The following is a 17,603-nucleotide window of genomic DNA, read 5'->3' on the forward strand; positions in this document are numbered from 1 at the left end:
TTCTTCTTTCCCATTTTTCCTGATTTTATGGCAGTGACAGTGATGTTACTGGCTTAAAAAAATCCTTTTGGACACTATTGGACCAAACGTTTTCATTGGTTCCTGTACTACAGTAAATAGTTCAGTCAACAACCATGCTTGCTGTAAGCATTATAGTGTAGAAATGTGTCAGTACACTAACTGATTGAGTTTTACAAGCATGTTTCTCCCCAACATTAGATGGACTTAGCATTTCACGTTCAAACCTATTTTGGTCTATGTTGTAGGTAGAGAAGGGTGTATAGTAAATAACTCTCTGACAGTCTTGAGAAATGCCTCTGCAGCCTTATCCTTGTCTGCTTTGTTATATACATGGTATGAATTTTGTTACTTTCAAGTCTATCTCTTGTGACTTTTCTTGAAATTATTGTTGAAGAGTGATATGCATAGAAATTATTGTTTTTAATGACAAGTTCTTAAAAATTTCAAAGACCCACAGCTGCAGGTCTTTGTCATTCACATTTTGCTTTGATCTTCTAGCAGGCTCAAAACGAAAATTCGTCAAACATAATTTCTTTAAATGTTCTGTATGATTTGCAGATGTATTTCCCACTTCTTTCTTCCATAAATAAAGTTGTTGCCCTGATGTAATATGATGGAAATTCCTGCAAACATATGATATTGAACGTTATTTTTTACCACCTTCATTGTCAGAATTTCCCAACTTTCCTCTTGTAGTCAATGCTGAGACCTACATTTACATTTTTACATAGCTTGAAGTAGATGATTTGAAGGGTGAGTAGCTCTGTGGTAGAATATTGGGCTCTGTATCTCAAGGTCACGGGTTCATACCCGGCAAAGGTTGTTAGATCTTTGAAGGGCAGAAAGAAGTCCGTTCAACACTCCATGTCGTATGACGTTGGCATGTAAAAGATCTCTGGTGACACATTTGGTGTTTACCTGAAAAAATTCAGTAAAACTCAATCACAGACGACCAAGAGAGATCTGGTTTACTCTGTCGTTTAATAGAGTAAAACAGAACATCAAAACTGACACACTGGGCAAGTTGGCCGTGCGTGTAGAGGCGCTTAGCTGTGAGCTTGCATCCGGGAGATAGAAGGTTTGAATCCCACTATCGGCAGCCCTGAAAATGGTTTTCCGTGGTTTCCCATTTTCACACCAGGCAAATGCTGGGGCTGTACCTTAATTAAGGCCACGGCCGCTTCCTTCCAACTCCTAGGCCTTTCCTATCCCATCGTCGCCATAAGACCTATCTGTGTCGGTGCGACGTAAAGCCCCTAGCAAAAAAAAAGAAACTGACACAGAGGCAGCCTAGATGTCAACAAATTAAATTGCCTGCAAATAGAAGTTGAAGCCATATGATTATTATTTATTATGCAGGTTGACTGATATGTCATGTCACTGGATTCTGGGGATTCACTGTCTGACTTGCAGTTCAAAATCAGGCCTGCAACATTACCTGTGGCAGGAGAAATGGTCTTGGGATCACTATCACCTGAATCACAATCATTTCTTCATATACATTAAGAATTGTCTCCTCACATTGGTCCAGTCCTGTATAACTATTTTCTTTTCTTTTGCAGATATGTTTCCCAATGTTTCCTTATGGAAATAACTCATCACTAACCTAACAATATTAATGTGATCTACATCTTGCTCTGTGGAACTCAAAATCATACTGAATAGCCATCCACTTGTATTACTGACCTTGACTCACGGTTTTCTGCTCGCCACTCCACTGCTGGCTTGCCCACAGTGAGGGTTGTATAATCCAATCTGTAACTACTAGTATTACTTTTCTGTTCCTTATATGCATAATTCAGGGATTTATTTTTGTAGTGGAAACAGGCAGCTAAATGTTTGCCCATGGTCTTCGCATAGTGCAACGTTTATGTCACCAAAGTTTCAAGGTAAGTTTCAGCATGAAGGATGTGCCACTTTCCTTGTCATTGTTGTTCTCTATAATTTTTATCATAGATTATGAACTAGGCCTAAACCCATCACCTATTAAAAGTACACAGTCAAATTAATAGATTTTTATAGCCTTCATAAACTGATAATGATCCTCTTAAGCTTAAAATATATGCAGTATATGTGAAATGAAACTCCAAATCTACAATTCGTTGTTGAATTCTCAAATGATAGCAAAACAACCAAAGTTTTAAAGGATGTGCCACTGTCATTGCCTTGAACTTGAAAGCTCAAAACGATTGTTTTTTAAACCAAGCAGAATCTTACAAAAAGTAAAGTATAAACTGTGTAAGTATATAACATAGGAAATATTAGGAGAATTTCCCATACCTGAAAGCTTCCTGGAGTATTTCTGCATTGACCACCAAGGCATACCATGTCATCAAGGGCACATTCATCAATATCATTGCAAACTTTTCCAGTGCTATCCACTTGATAGCCCGCGTTACAGATACAGCGATGAGTTCCCATAAGATTCTCACAAGCTCCATTTTGGCAAAGTCCTGGATTCTGGGCACATTCATTTATATCTGTGGATCAAAAACCCAATAATGTACAGATAATAAAACCACTTACAGAGTCTTACTTTCCTGTCACAACTTTTGCTTTCATTATACCTCTGACCTAATGACTACAAACTTAATTTGACAGGTTTAATGAAAAATACTGATTTATCTTTTGGGGACACAGAAGTGATGGAATACTGGAAATCAGTAGCAGATCAACATCTTGGAACAGCCTGAAAGGATGCAAATTTTCATGAAGTATGGGAAGAAAAGCCTAGTATCAAATGGGTACAGACTAAAATAGAGAGGAGGGCTGATGCAACAGGCAGGCTGTGATAGTAAATTATCTCTATAAAAACAAAACTATATAATTTATTACTCTGAAGTTCAATGAATTTATAAACTGATATATCATTATTTTTCACACCCACTGCACTACAGTCCTGATGGGTCTTGGCCTACCAAATGACTCCTGCTCAGCCCAAAGGCCTGCAGATTACAAGGTGAATCCTCGATGAATCCACGATGAATCCTTTTTGCCATTATTCTTGGCTTTCTAAACTGGGGCCGCTATCTCATTGTCAGATAGCTTCTCAAATTGTTCTCACATAAACTGAGTAGACTCTGAACCAGCCCTCAGATCTAAGTAAAACTTCTTGACCTGGAAGCAATCCAACCTGCGCCGTTTGAGTAAGAGGCAGGCACCCCACCCCTAGATCATGGGGCTGACGATGATATCATACCTTCTCATTATTTTCGTCTTAGAAACTGCATATTCTAAATTATGAGGTAAGTCTATTACATGAAGATGACGGGGAGAGAATAGAAAGTAACAAACAGAACTCACCTTCACCATTAATAGTCATGCCTGGGCCATGTGGGCATAATTGTTCAAACTCAGTGGTTCCTTCCAGGGGACAAGGTTGACAGTTGGAGCCCCAGCCCATGGGTTGCCCTGTGATAACTGTACAGCAACAGCAACGGGATCGTGTCACAGGCATGGTAGTAGGACTTGAACACTGGCCTTCACTAAACTGCTGGTAACAAAGGTCTCTCCGGGTATCTGCAGAACATAGTTAAGAATGTTATTACACTTGTAAAACAGAGATCATATCACATGATAGTGATACTTGAGAAACTGGAATACTGACATATTATCCACAGGACTTCTTGTTTGAAGTTAATATTTAAATACCTATTTTTTATATATTTACATACCCCATTTCATCCAGATGAATATTTTTCTGCATGTTTATATTCTTCTTTCAAGATTTATATACCCTTGCTGTTTTTTAGAACTATATACCTGTATGTCATTAATCATCCCAACCCATTTCCATATCTTGAATCTCCTTATTGACTATTCTTCAATGATCATGTCCATAAATGTTGGCCTAATGCCCTAGTCCTAAATATTCCACCTTTATCTGCTGGTACACACAGCCTTACTTTCTGCACTTTATTGTAGTTCTAGTGACAGTCAGTCAGCTGGATATCAGATAGTGACCCCTAGTTACCCATACATTCCTTAAATATATATTTATTTTGAAATCTAATTATTTTTGCTAGTGGTTTAGCGTCATATTAACATATTGAAGATTTTTGGTGACGCAAGGATAGGAGAGGAAGTGGCCATGGCCTTTTTAAGGTACAGCCCAAGCATTTTTAGGGCTGCTGATAGTGGGATTCGAACCCACCATCTCCTAAATACAAGCTCACAGTTACATGAGCCTTTCCGCACAGCTAACTCACTCAGTCTGAAATCAAAATCAGTTACGATATACCTATAGGGTAATCTAGAAAATATTTGAGACAGTTGTCCCCCTGAGTTAATATGTGAATTGCCTTGAACTTGAAAAAGAATTGGCACCAGCTAATCCTTTGCTAGCACAGAAACTAGATTTTTAGTATGGCTTCCATTCAGGTATCCAGAGGGGAATGAACAAGGTGTCCCTATGAACATAATCACTGCAAGACATGTCCTTGCATCTGTGTCAGTGTGACGTAAAGCAAAGTTGTTAGACATGTCCTTTGTTTGTACACAGAACAACAATCACAAGCAACACCACCAATAAGTATCATAAATATAGTGAATCACTTCCTCTTTTACGTTATCACTCAAAAGGAGATTCTTAATATTACTGAAAGAAGATCCAGTTGATAGTTCACAGAGAACCTTCACAGAACCTCCAGAAATAACTATTAATTTTGACAAATATTCTGGAAAGAAAGATGTTGGCTAGACTGATGAGTTTTCTTAAAAAATCACATTATTTCTCAAACTTGACATTTCATACCTCCAGGGAACATCTCTTATACATGATTATGAGATAATTTTTGGTGCAGAAGTATGTGAATTTTTAGCACTTGAATTCAAGCACAATTTAAGAACATTCCATACCCAAAAATTTCTACACAAGAATGAAAATTTTATTGCTGTGCAGCTGTTGACAGGTTTTTAACACATTGGAGACGCCGCTCGTAGAAACTACGGGCGCGCTAATTTATTGCTGCCGACAGAGCTTGGAGAATCTACGGGCACGATTTCACTGTAGCTAAAAATTTGTAGCTGCCATTTCGGCGAGCTGTGACTTCACTAGGATACTGCTGAATGCTTCTATAAGCATAAGTCGAGAGCTCTTCTTTAAAGGCATTGATAACGCAGCCACTTTCTTACATAACCTAAGGCTGTGTCATCGTTGACTCTCAGCTGTGAAATGGGCGGGAAAGTACGTGCGGGACATGCGGACAGGAAGAGTTGTGTTCGAGAGGCAGGCTTGTTTGTGTAATTCTTGTGAATATTTAGCATGTCTAATTCAAGTGTATGAAATTTCAACATTGAATCCATAATGGATGTTCTTATGGAAGACATGAATTGTGAAAATGAGGATGAGGATAACAATTACACACTAAGTAACCATGATGATTCTGGCGCTTCAGGCAAGTAAATGTAGAAAATGAACTAATTTCAAATTGGTGTCAAGTGTAACATAGTTTTATATTGCTTCCTTGAAGTGGGTTCTTACCGCTTCCTAAAAATGTGGGTATTTCCCATGTACCTGCAGCAACTCAATGCAACCCCGTCGTCAAACAATGAATAGTGGGAATGCAAACTGCTGGTTGTAAACAAGGATACCAGTGTCAATTCACCAGTTAGGTTAGAATATGTATTAGTGTGTTTCAGTAGATGTGCCCACGAAGTCAAGTTTTGAAATATTAACCAAACTGGCATCCATAGCTGCGTCAGATATTTTTTCATTTGTAAAACATATTATATTCATAAATTTATATTTAAAAATTGCTGCACTATTATGATAATTAAAACTTATTTTTTGTAGAAGAAAGTGTAATCTTTCTATGCATTCCAAAAGTTGTTATAATCATGGCTTACCCTAGCATTGAAAAATTTTCAAAAACCATTAAAAATCCTGCAATTTCTGGAGGGTAGGACATTCAAATATGGCCATCTCAAATGTGTTAAAATTATTTTTTATTTGGGGGTGTACAGACCTGGAAGGGGTGATGCTAACAAAGAATTATTTGATAAGAAAATCAGCTTCATGGTGAATGGCACATAAAGAAACATAATTGTAGCAGGTGATCTCAATTTACAAAATGTTAATTGAGAAGGTAATACAAATCACAAAAAGCGCAACCAAGAAATGGTGAAAAAAAAGTTAATCTGGGAAGGATAGCTATCAGAATGTGATGGAAGCAATTAGAGGGAAGAATAATCTAGATGTGGTGCTGAAACAACTAGATGAGCTCTATAGAGGGTGTATCAAAACTCTACAGCAAAACTTTATGAATGAATTCCTCATATACAGAAAAGAAAAATGGGTATGACAGCATGGTTCTGGCAATTTATAGTTTGTACAATCCAGATGATAACACCATGTTTGCACCCTACATGCGGATGAAGTTTTCTTTAAATATATGTATTTCTTGTACATAAAACAAATATTGTTGTAAATAAGAATTGTATATGTTTTTGCAACTCACTGTATAAAATTGTTATACAGTGAGAATTATACCTTGTTTTATGAACATTTTCTATTTATGTATGTTGGTTGCTCCAGCATTCTGTCATCTAGGCAACCAATGTTGGCAGCATAAACCCTCAGTGGACGAGCTGCCACTGATTTCCACCAATAGAAGTAGGCAGCAGTGAAGTAAGGCTTATGGAAAATGATTCCTTCTCAGACTCATTATCAAACAACAACAAGCACAGCAGAGTCAGTGTATATGGCTGTATTGTTGCAGGGTGGAAAGCAATGAGAAACTACAACTCAAAATTTCTCAAGAAAACAATTGTGGACATTGAGGTCACGGTTGAAGAAAACAGTCTTGGCTGAGGAACTTAAAGGACTGGTCAGGACTAGATTCAAGTAGACTAATGAGAACAGCCAAACATCATGCAGAATTTGCTGTGATTGTGGCCAATCTCCAGTAATGGAAAAGATATTACGAGAAGAGGAAGAAGTAAGGATGTGAAGGAGAGGGCGTACAAGTCAGTGGTAAGACTCCAACTAGAGTATGGTTACTGTGATGAAATCCTCACCAGGATTACTTGATTTGAAAACTAGAAAAGATCCAAAGGAAAGCAGTATGATTTGTTCTGGGTGCATTCCGAAAATGGGTAGTGTTATAAAAATGTTGCAAAATTTGGGTTGGGAAAACTTGGGAATAAGGAGATGAGCTGCTCAGCTAAGTGGTATGTTCTGAGCTGTCAGTGAAGAGATGGTGTGGAATGACATTAGTAGATGAATAATCTTGAACAGAGTTTTTAAAAATAGGAAAGATCATAATGTATAAAGATAAAGCTGGAGATCAAGAGAATAAGCTGGTATAAATATTTATTTATAGGAAGAGGAATGAGGGATTGAAATAATTTACCAAGGGGGATGTTTAATTACTTTCCAACTCCTTTGAAATCTTTAAAGAAAATGCATTCAACTGATAGGGGTACCTGTAACCTGGCCAACAGACCTAAATGTAGACCAGTGTTAATTGATTGATTGATTGATTGATTTACTGATGGACTTGATTGATTGATTGATTGATTGATTTATTTATTTATTTATTTATTGATTTATTGATTGATTGAGATTGATTGATTGATTGATTGATTGATTGATTGATTGATTGATTGATTGATTGATTGATTACAACACTGTTCTTACTAGGAACCAGAGGGTGATATTTGCAACGAGTTAGTTGCCAAGTCATTAGAAAAAAAGTGGGGTTTTTTTTCTGGAAATGGGCATATTTATTCACTGTACATACACCACTAGTCCTAGTAATGATGATGATGATGATGCTTTTTGTTTAGAGGGGCCTAACATCTAGGTCATTGGCCCCTATGGTATGAAATGAGACGAAATGCAATTACAATTTAAAAGTACAAAATTCATCCACTGACCAGAAATCAAAACGTGATAATGAGGAATGAACTGATGAATATGAATTTAAAACAATCAGTGGATAAGACGCGCAGTGCCTCACATTCTCAGAAACAATATTACTGACCAAGGGACTGCTTCCAAAGCCCAATCCTGAATCGATGATGCTTGTCTAAATGGGTCAATATCTATGTCAATGATCCCGCATAATGGCACTTATTGCTAGTAAAGGAGAACCATAGTATTTCTCAAGTTGCGGTACTAATCAAAGGTAGCGTAAACTCACGGTGTTCCAAACATTATGGTACTACTCGTAAGTATTGCACGTCGTACAGGTAACACAAACCTATGGTGTTTCTCACACAATGGTGCCACTCATGGCCAACGCAAACCGATGAGGTTCCTCACCTAGGTGTACTAGTCACGGGTGCTGGTATTCCCGTGGTGTTCCTCACATAGTGGGTACTAATCACAGGCAACACCCAGAGCGCTGTTGCTCACATGGGTATGACTCACAGGTGCTGGAAACCCACAGGGGAACCACTCTCTGCTGCTACTAATCACAAACCTATTTTGTACCTAATATAGTGGTACTACTCTCAAGTAAAGGCAACCCATGGTGTTCCTCGCATGATGGTACTCATCAAAAGCAGTTTCATGGTTCTAAGACAATCATCCTTCGTCGCCCTTTTAGTTGCCTCTCACGACAGGCAGGGGGTACAGTGTGTATTTTTTTCATCTGCGTCCCCCACCCATAGCGGGTAGAGAGTGAGAAAAAAGAAGAAGAAAGAAGGGATCCGTCACTTCAAAAAATGAAGTAATGACGAAGAAAGGCAAGGGCCACGAAGGGCGTGAAAATGAAGGACTCCCTAGGCCTCAAATGCTGTAATACCGTTGGTGTCGGAAAAGAACAAGAGTTGACTAACGGAGGTCGGACAGGATAGACGAAAGTGAGGAACCTGGCATAAGTAAGTAGTCCTAGTAAAAATGATAAGTTGTGGATATTGTGACTGTTTATGGACTTCATTAAGAAACCTTGCAGATAGAAGAACAAAAGCTAGGTTTTGCTAAATGCATGATTCAGTAAACAATTCATATGCAGAAAACCTTAATAGTGCCTGAGATTACCTAATGAACTTTGATGTTTAACAAAATTCAAATTCAAATGGGAATTGTCATTACTAAAACACTTTTGGGAAATGTGCACCACCAATGATAGTGATGATGGATAAGATTCCTGAAGACATTAAGAGGTTGCCTTTCCTATTGTACTTTGATAACAAATTTAAAGGGATAATACTTCTTCAACATCTAAGTCAAGGATATGGAGGAACCGGAACAATTTGAGAAATTGGAACACTGTACCCATGAACTGCTTCTAAATTTATGAAAATGAAGAAACAAGATATTTTGAATCAGCAGCAATGTGTGATTTTGAGATCTATATAGTCTTTAGAGTCATTTACTCAAAATTCACAATTGCATCCACATGCCATGATATACAGCCACTTGCTACTATGTCTAGTTATTCCCAGTCAGGAAATAGGAAAATGTGAGCGGGATGTCTCAATGTTTAGGGGTATATAGTAATTTTACATTTGCTTTAGGTCACACCGACACAGATAGGTCTTGTAATGTAATAATTTATGTATGGACCATTATGTCTCCTAATACTGGATTGGTGTAAGAGGAAAAAAAGGGCGGTGACTAGAGCTCTGCATTTGGAAGAAAACAACCCCTCGAGCATTGCCCACTTCGTGCCTCTGCTCGACAGCTGGGAAAAGCCCACGCTGCGATAAGGCTGTGGCCGTCTAATACACCATGTGGCCGGTCACCCTTCACCTCTCGGTGATCAGTAGAACTGTCGAGCACTGCCGGGCGCTCGAGCGTAATCATAATCCCGGTCGGTGACAGTAAAACCGCCGCGCGCTCTACAGTGCGGAATGCATTAAACATCGTGTGTAAAACCAGTTGGTGACTGGACTTTGAGCAGTGCAGACAGCGTTATGGATCAACCAAGTATAAGTCGTAAACGCTGCATTCAAGAAACGAAGAGAAGTATTCTGGAGAGAATTAGGAGCGGCTCGTTAGTCCTGAAGAAGAAAGATATGTCGGAAGAGGTGGCGAAGAGTGAAGCTTGGAAATCCTTTGCACTTGTAGTGGATCCTGTCACGCAGGCTTCTTCTGGGTTCGTGCAGTGTGCCACATGTGATACTGTACTTTCTTACCAGCCAGGCAAAACAGGTATGATTTGGCGCTGCAAAAGTAACTAAGGATCAGAATTCCACCGAATACGTGCAGTACCAAGCAGCATAAAGAAAGTTGGTGTCGATAAGTTGGTCGATATGAGTGGAATAGATTTGCTACTGTTAAATACTTGTAGTAAGATTGGCTTCAAGAATTATTTGCAGGAGCTCATCAATATTGGCGCCACTTATGGCAAAGTCAATATAGAAGATGTTCTTCCGCACCCTACCACTGTATCACGGCATATTAAAGAAACGGTCGAAAAAATACGGGCGACAATGGTGCCCAAGCTAATATGTGCCATAAAGAACAAAATGTGTGCTTTAGACACTGATCTGTGGTTTGATAACTACAAGAAGAGAAATTTTTTGACTCTGACATCACATTATGTTAACGATGAGTGGCAGCTAGAAACGCTTGTTTTGCTAACAACTGAGTTTGTGGACATATCTAAGACAGGAGAGAACATTCGGCACGAAATCGAAGAGCGGTTGCTTGAGTTAGCAATTAACAAGAATGATCTTACAAAATGTTACTTTGTCACCGACCAAGGAGCTAATATGAAGAAGGCACTTGAATCTTACGACCGTTTGCCTTGCTTTGATCACTGCCTGATGACTGCGCTTCGTCACACGTGTTAAGAGACGTTTTTAGAAGATGAAACTCCTGAAATCCTGTCGTGTCTGCTATCAGCAAGAGCTATAGTAGGCTATTTAAAGAGATCGGGTCACTCGGGGCGTCTGCAGCACTCTATGAAGCAAGAAGCTGTAACGCGGTGGAACAGTATACTGTTAATGCTCAATTCCATCATAAGTTTAATTGATGATATTCGAGATCTTTTAGAATCCCGCGGGCAATCGAAACTCTTAGAAACTTTCCATGAAGAGTGCATACGAGAAGTTATCGCTTTTCTAACCCCCTTTAAAGAAGCGAGTTTGGATTTGGAAAGTGTAACAAGGCTGGAACGTGTTCTGCCTTGGTACATGCGTCTGTTACATCATTGTGAACCAGAAGAGAGTGACAAGGAAGTAAGAAATATTTTTATAAGTTACGATCGTTTATAAACCTGCTGAATTATCGGAATTTAATTATGTATATATTGTTTATCATTTTCAGTGCATGACGAAAATAAAAACGAGAGCAGCATATTTCAACAGAGAGAAGTGCAAATTGGAGGCTATCCGTTACAAAGCCACGGTTCTATGGCCATCACGACGTCATTTGAAAAAGTCACAGCAGAAGAAAAGCAGGTCGCGTATGCTGAAGTTCGACGATTGTGCTCGTAAATGTGCCTGTAAATGGTAAGGTCGAATCACTGAAAAAAAAAAAAAATAGTAAACTAATGTTTCTGTATAGGCTGTATTTTCTTGACATGGCATAAGCCCAAAAGCCTATACAGTATCATGTCTTTAAGTATAGCCCGGGAAATCATTAATGACAACGAAACAAATGTTTGTTTGTCTAATCTTCCACCTTTCGTTAGATCAACAATTATGCCGTCTAAAATGTACAATATTTGGGAAGGGTTTCGCAACCTAAATATTCCACAATGCGTTTTGATGTAATTTTTGCGATATATATAGGAATTCACTGGAAATATAGCTTTTAGTAACCAGTATCCTAACTTTTATACATATTTAAAGGTGACATGAATGCATTACGGATGTTTTGTTCATTTTTAGAGCCCATTCAAGCAAACAGTGACCAAGTTCTTCCCATTAAAAAGTCCAAGGTGGACTGGAGTTCGGATAAGGACGACGAAGATGGACACACAAATACTACTAATGATCTCGACAGGTACCTTTTGTTCTCCAAATCCGACTGTAGCTGTGCCGAATGCCACATTTTGAAGTGGTGGAAAACGCATGCGGAGATATTTCCAAGGCTGTCGGTAGTAGTCAGAAGAGTTCTCTGCATTCCTGCCACTAGTGCTGCCAGCGAAAGAAATTTTAGCCAGGCCGGTCACCTGCTGTCCAGCAAAAGATCGTGCTTGGAATCAAACAAGGTGGATGATCTCTTATTAATCCATCACAATTTTGTAAGTATTCTGAACATACCACGTAATCACAAGAAAGGAAACATTCCTCAAACGCTATGAATGTATGATTCTACTTTCATTTACTTCACAGGAAGAAGTGCAAACCGCCATCTGTAGTAGTAGCTCCAGGAACACAAATGAATCCTGTGCATCAGGCAGCACCAATGACAAAAAACGAATTGTATAGTTATGATTCACATGTAATTTTATTTACAGTACCACTTTCACTTTGTTTGTAAATTCATCATCATCATCATCATCATCTGTTTACCCTCCAGGGTCGGCTTTTCCCTCGGACACAGCGAGGGATCCCACCTCTACCGCCTCAAGGGCAGTGTCCTGGAGCTTCAGACTCTTGGTCGGGGATACAACTGGGGAGAATGACCAGTACCTCACCCAGGCGGCCTCACCTGCTATGCTGAACAGGGGCCTTGTGGAGGGATGGGAAGATTGGAAGGGATAGGCAAGGAAGAGGGAAGGAAGCGGCCGTGGCCTTATGTTAGGTACCATCCCGGCATTCGCCTGGAGGAGAAGTGGGAAACCACGGAAAACCACTTCCAGGATGGCTGAGGTGGGAATCGAACCCACCTCTACTCAGTTGACCTCCCGAGGCTGAGTGGACCCTGTTCCAGCCCTCATACCACTTTTCAAATTTCATGGCAGAGCCGGGAATCAAACCCGGGCCTCCGGGGGGTGGCAGCTAATCACGCTAACCACTACACCACAGAGGCGGACTGTTTGTAAATTAACGCTTGTAAAAAGAAAATTGATGAGTATTTGTTTAAAAACTATCCTGCATTTCTTCTTGATCCTGCATTTGATATTAGTACAGTGTATATGTGGCCGAGTCTGGAGATAGGCTACACATAGCCCACTATTACTGTGTCCCCGTTTATCTAGCGAATGGAACAAAATACTATATGAAGACATTACAGTTCATAACATTATAATTATTAGATACATTATCACCTCAAAGACGAAAATCCAATAGTCTGCAACATATTAACACACTTCAAATGTAACATATACAATTGTAATATTTAGGTTATAGAACTGATAGTAAAAAACGAAAGACATTTGTAAAAGAAATAGGTGAGGATTAATGTAAAGTAGTGGCCTATGATCTCGAGTCCGGCGAAGCACAGCTCGCTGGCTGGCTAGCACTGAGCCCGCTGGTTACTGGCGACTGACCGAGCATTTGACGCGCTCAGCCAGTCGCTGATGATCGGTAGCCCGCAACCAGCTGCACAGGACGCTCGGCCGCATTCTCCCGAGAGCCAGAGAGGCGAGCGGTACTCGCCGGTAAAAATCAGAGATAATGCAGACCTCTAGCGGTGACCCATCTTCACATGGATGGATGAATGAATGAATGTCTCTGCACAAAATGCATGGCTAATCATAAAGAAGTCTGAAGTCCAAACATCACAGTAAGATTTTCATACCAAGCAAGTAGCTGTGCGGTTTGAGTCACGTAGCTGTCGGCTTCCATTCGGGAGGTATTGGATTCGAACCCCACTGTCGGCAGCCCTAAAGATGGTTTTCCGTGGTGTCCCATTTTCATACCAAGCAAATGCTGGGGCTGTACCTTAATTAAGGCCACAGTTGCTTCCTTCCCACCCCTAGCCCTTTCCTATCCCATCGTCGCCATAAGACCTATCTCTGTTGGTGCAACGTAAAGCAGATTGTAATTTTTTTCTTCTTCCTCAATATATATAGTGCAGACATATCTTCAGAGATATCAGAGTAAGCCAATGGAATTAGGACATCCACCCCATCCTAAGAGCAGCACCAATCTGTACTAAGTGACTGAAACAGCATCGTGTTGGATGGAGTTGGCCACCTAGTGGTGCCCTGAAGGCAATGTTGCAGTCGATTAGTAATACCCGTTGACTGCTGTTCCATAAAAGGAAATGGAAATAGAGAACATGTTTTCATAATAAATGTGTAAATTACGTGGTCGATAGCAGTTGTTAACTCGTTAGAAATAAAGGCTAAGTAAACGATCGCTTAATTTTAATACTCTACACGGAAATTACGTAAGAATGCGATACACCTCAAGATATGGCAGAGTGCATCACTGATTTCTGAGGTTAGATTATATTTTCACATGTCTGGTTAAATTTTGGTAAAGCTATTCCTGTCTAAATTTATAGCGAGAATGTTATAATTTCTCTACTGGCGCTTGGAATATGTTTTCATGATACATATAGTACGGTTAAGTTACGCTGTTTGAATAAGAAAACTGGAACATTTGCCACAAAATGCGATCGGTCATCTTCGGTACCGTATCACTTTCTCGCTGTGTACACTTTCGAGCTCTCTCCTCAAAATTCAAAGGCGATGTCGGAGTCAATTAGTAATGTTTGCCGACTGCTGTTCTCTAAAAGGAAATTCAAAATGAAAGAGGATCACATGTTTTCATAACAAATGCGTAAATAATGTAGTCAACAGCAGTTGTTAACTCGTTAGAGATATTGAAGTAAACGATCACTTATGTTTTAATGATATATACTGAAATTAAGTAAGAATGGGATATACCTCAAGATATGGCAGAGTACATCACTGATTCAGAGGATAGTTTATATTTTCTCACATCTAGTTAGATTTCAGAAAGGTTGTTCCCATGTAAATTTATAGCGAGGTGGTTATCATTTCTCTACTTGCGGTTGAAATATGTTTTCATGATACATATATGGTTACGTTAGGTGACACTGTTGGAAGAAGAAAACTGGAACATTTGCCACAGAGGCCTCTGGAGTGATACTATATTTTTTTCAGAATGAAATTAAACATACACTTTCACTAGTATCGGATTTCGAAAAATAACAAATGAGCAAACTGTAGTAAGAATATCATCCGTGAAAACACATGTTTTGAACAAACTGATAGCCATTTCATACCGATTTTATTGTGTATGGGGTTTTTCCTCACTTTTACGAAAAATCTGGTATAATGACAATCTGTTGTAGCGAGTAAATTTTTCGCTGTTATGAATTCTTGCTATAACAGATTTCTACTGTATATAACTAGGAATTTAAAAAATAAAATAATAATAGTATTAATCAATTAAAGTGATAATTTTACAAATTGTATCAAGTGGCAATTTATTCGAGTGAAATATAATACATATCTACCATCTGGTGATATTTACCAAGGCATGATCTTCCATCTGGTCCCAGGTTAAATCCTGCCATACATTCACAGCGAAAACTGCCTTGAGTGTTCATACAAGTTCCATGTTGACAAGGGTTACTGAGACATTCATCAATATCTGGGGGAAAAAAAAGAGGAAAAAATTCAATGAAAAAATAGTGTGTAAACAGTGGCATGACTTACAAATTAAATTGAACATTTCTGTTCTAACTTGGTGAATTCACTCAGTACTAAAGGAAAAAGGGATACTTAATTCCATTTAAAGTCTTTGAAAGATGAAAGGCTAGAGAGAAGATAGGATGAAATCAGAACAGGCCAGTAGAGAGGAAAGGACGGAGAGGGGTAAGTGAATATTAGAATGCCTTGACTTTCATCTCAGTTTAAAAAAAGTTTTTTCCTTGTAACTAATGTAAACTTTCTCTGCCTAATTAATTTCTGAATCTAAAAGCTCTTAATCTTTGCAGTACAATAATGAATAACAAGAAAGAATAATGATCTTGTAAAGGTCTATTTTGAGAGCATTTTCACATCAAAGACATGGAAAAAAATGTGAAAATAAGAATTGATCTTGACGAGATGAACAACTTAAGTGAGAATTAGCAAAGAGTTGAGAGCAGCCTCATTTGTAAATAAATCAAGAGTTATATATTTATTAAAATGATGTGTAATCTACTAACCAACACATTTCTTCTTATCTGGTCCCAGCTGATAACCAGAATCACATATGCATTTGAAGGAGCCATCCATATTTACACATTTTCCATTTTGACACATGCCAGTTTCTGCACACTCATCCATGTCTTCACAGAATGTACCATCTATAGAAGGAGTGAAGCCATTCTGGCATACACACCGATATGAACCCATAGTGTTTTCACAGCGACCATTAAGACAGATCCGTGGATTCTCATAACATTCATCAATATCTAGAAATAGAATAAGCAACAACTTCAATGTTAGCAATGTTAGCAAAATTTGTTAGCAAACAATAATATTAACAATTTTTTATATTGAATTTTATCTTTTGCTAATTTGGACATTTCCTCAGACATCTGTGGAAAGTATCCAGAAATGAAATTAAAAATGCAATAAATTTCTGAGAGACTGTAAACCTGGTGAAATATTGCTAAGGATCTTAAAATTCTCTACTCAGATGGGAAAAACATATGTACTCCAATTTTACTAACTTGATGGACTAATAAATCCACTACTACTACTACTACTACTACTACTACTACTACTAAAGTAGGAAAAGCAGTGGGAATAGATTAATTATGTGTGGAAATGATAAAGGCAGCAGCATCTGTTGGTCTATACTGGCATGTAGGCTATTTATACACTCTATAACAAGAAAGAACCGACGCACCGGGAAGGCGTCCGACTGTAAGGAAATTACGTATGCAAAGACATTCGGACTGAACATACAAATGATTAAAGTTTTGTGTCCAATGAATGAATAGCGGGAGCTCCTGTGAATCCGAACTGCGCATGCATCAGGTGTATATAAGGCAAGATTCTGAAGCGTATGCTCAAAGTAGCTGTTGCATTCGACTGCGCTATCTTAACGTCGGCTGTAAGAATGCCATGCCGAAGGATTTGTGCTCATTACGAGCAGATGTCAGAGTTTGAAAGAGGTCGTGTGATCGGATTGAAAGAAGCTGGTTGGTAGAATCGAGCTGTCGCTGGACATTTGGGTCGAAGTGATGTGGCGATCAAACGATGCTGGCAAGCATGGTTCAGCAACGGCAGGCATCAGCGTCAGGATGGCAGTGGTCAACCGAGGGCCACAACAGCACGGGCAGACAGAGCGATTGTCAGAACAGCTGTCACAGCACCGGAGTCGTTGTTATCACAATCCAGCGTGTGACCCGCACACGTGTCCACCATGACCATCCATAGACGCCTCAGCGAGAGGAATTTGCGCTTGCGCCACCCATTATGCTGCTTACCACTCAAGCCTGTTCACCGTCAAGCCAGATTACAGTGGTGCCGCGCTTGAGCAATGTGGAACTGCTCTGACCGGGGACGTATAGTCTTTAGTGACGAGTCCCGTTTCCAACAGTGCCCTGATGACAACCACAGATGTGTTTGGAGACGTCCAGGCCAGCGTGGGGATCCTGCCGTGACTATCGCACACCACACAGCCCCACAACAGGGGGTGATGGTCTAGGGTACCATCTCCTTTGATAGCCGGACCCCTCTGGTAGTCATTCCTGGCACACTGACAGCACAGCGGTATGTTGATGATATTCTACAGCCGGTTGTGTTAGCGTTCATTCAGCGACA

At 39.4% G+C, this 17,603-nt stretch overlaps 1 protein-coding gene across 1 annotated transcript in view; it reads right to left on the bottom strand.

Moving 5' to 3' along the window:
* Positions 1-17,603, bottom strand: part of LOC136858261 (fibrillin-2) — a 529,944-nt gene that overhangs the window by 222,427 nt on the left and 289,914 nt on the right. The window contains exons 12-15 of the mRNA XM_067137663.2: positions 15,995-16,243; positions 15,316-15,435; positions 3,325-3,540; positions 2,302-2,501 (exon numbers count right to left, since the gene is read on the bottom strand). Coding sequence (XP_066993764.2) covers positions 2,302-2,501; positions 3,325-3,540; positions 15,316-15,435; positions 15,995-16,243 — 785 coding nt within the window. The remainder of the gene's footprint in view (positions 1-2,301; positions 2,502-3,324; positions 3,541-15,315; positions 15,436-15,994; positions 16,244-17,603) is intronic.

Source organism: Anabrus simplex, chromosome 1, assembly GCF_040414725.1.
Source record: "Anabrus simplex isolate iqAnaSimp1 chromosome 1, ASM4041472v1, whole genome shotgun sequence".
NCBI classification, from domain to species: Eukaryota; Metazoa; Arthropoda; class Insecta; order Orthoptera; family Tettigoniidae; genus Anabrus; species Anabrus simplex.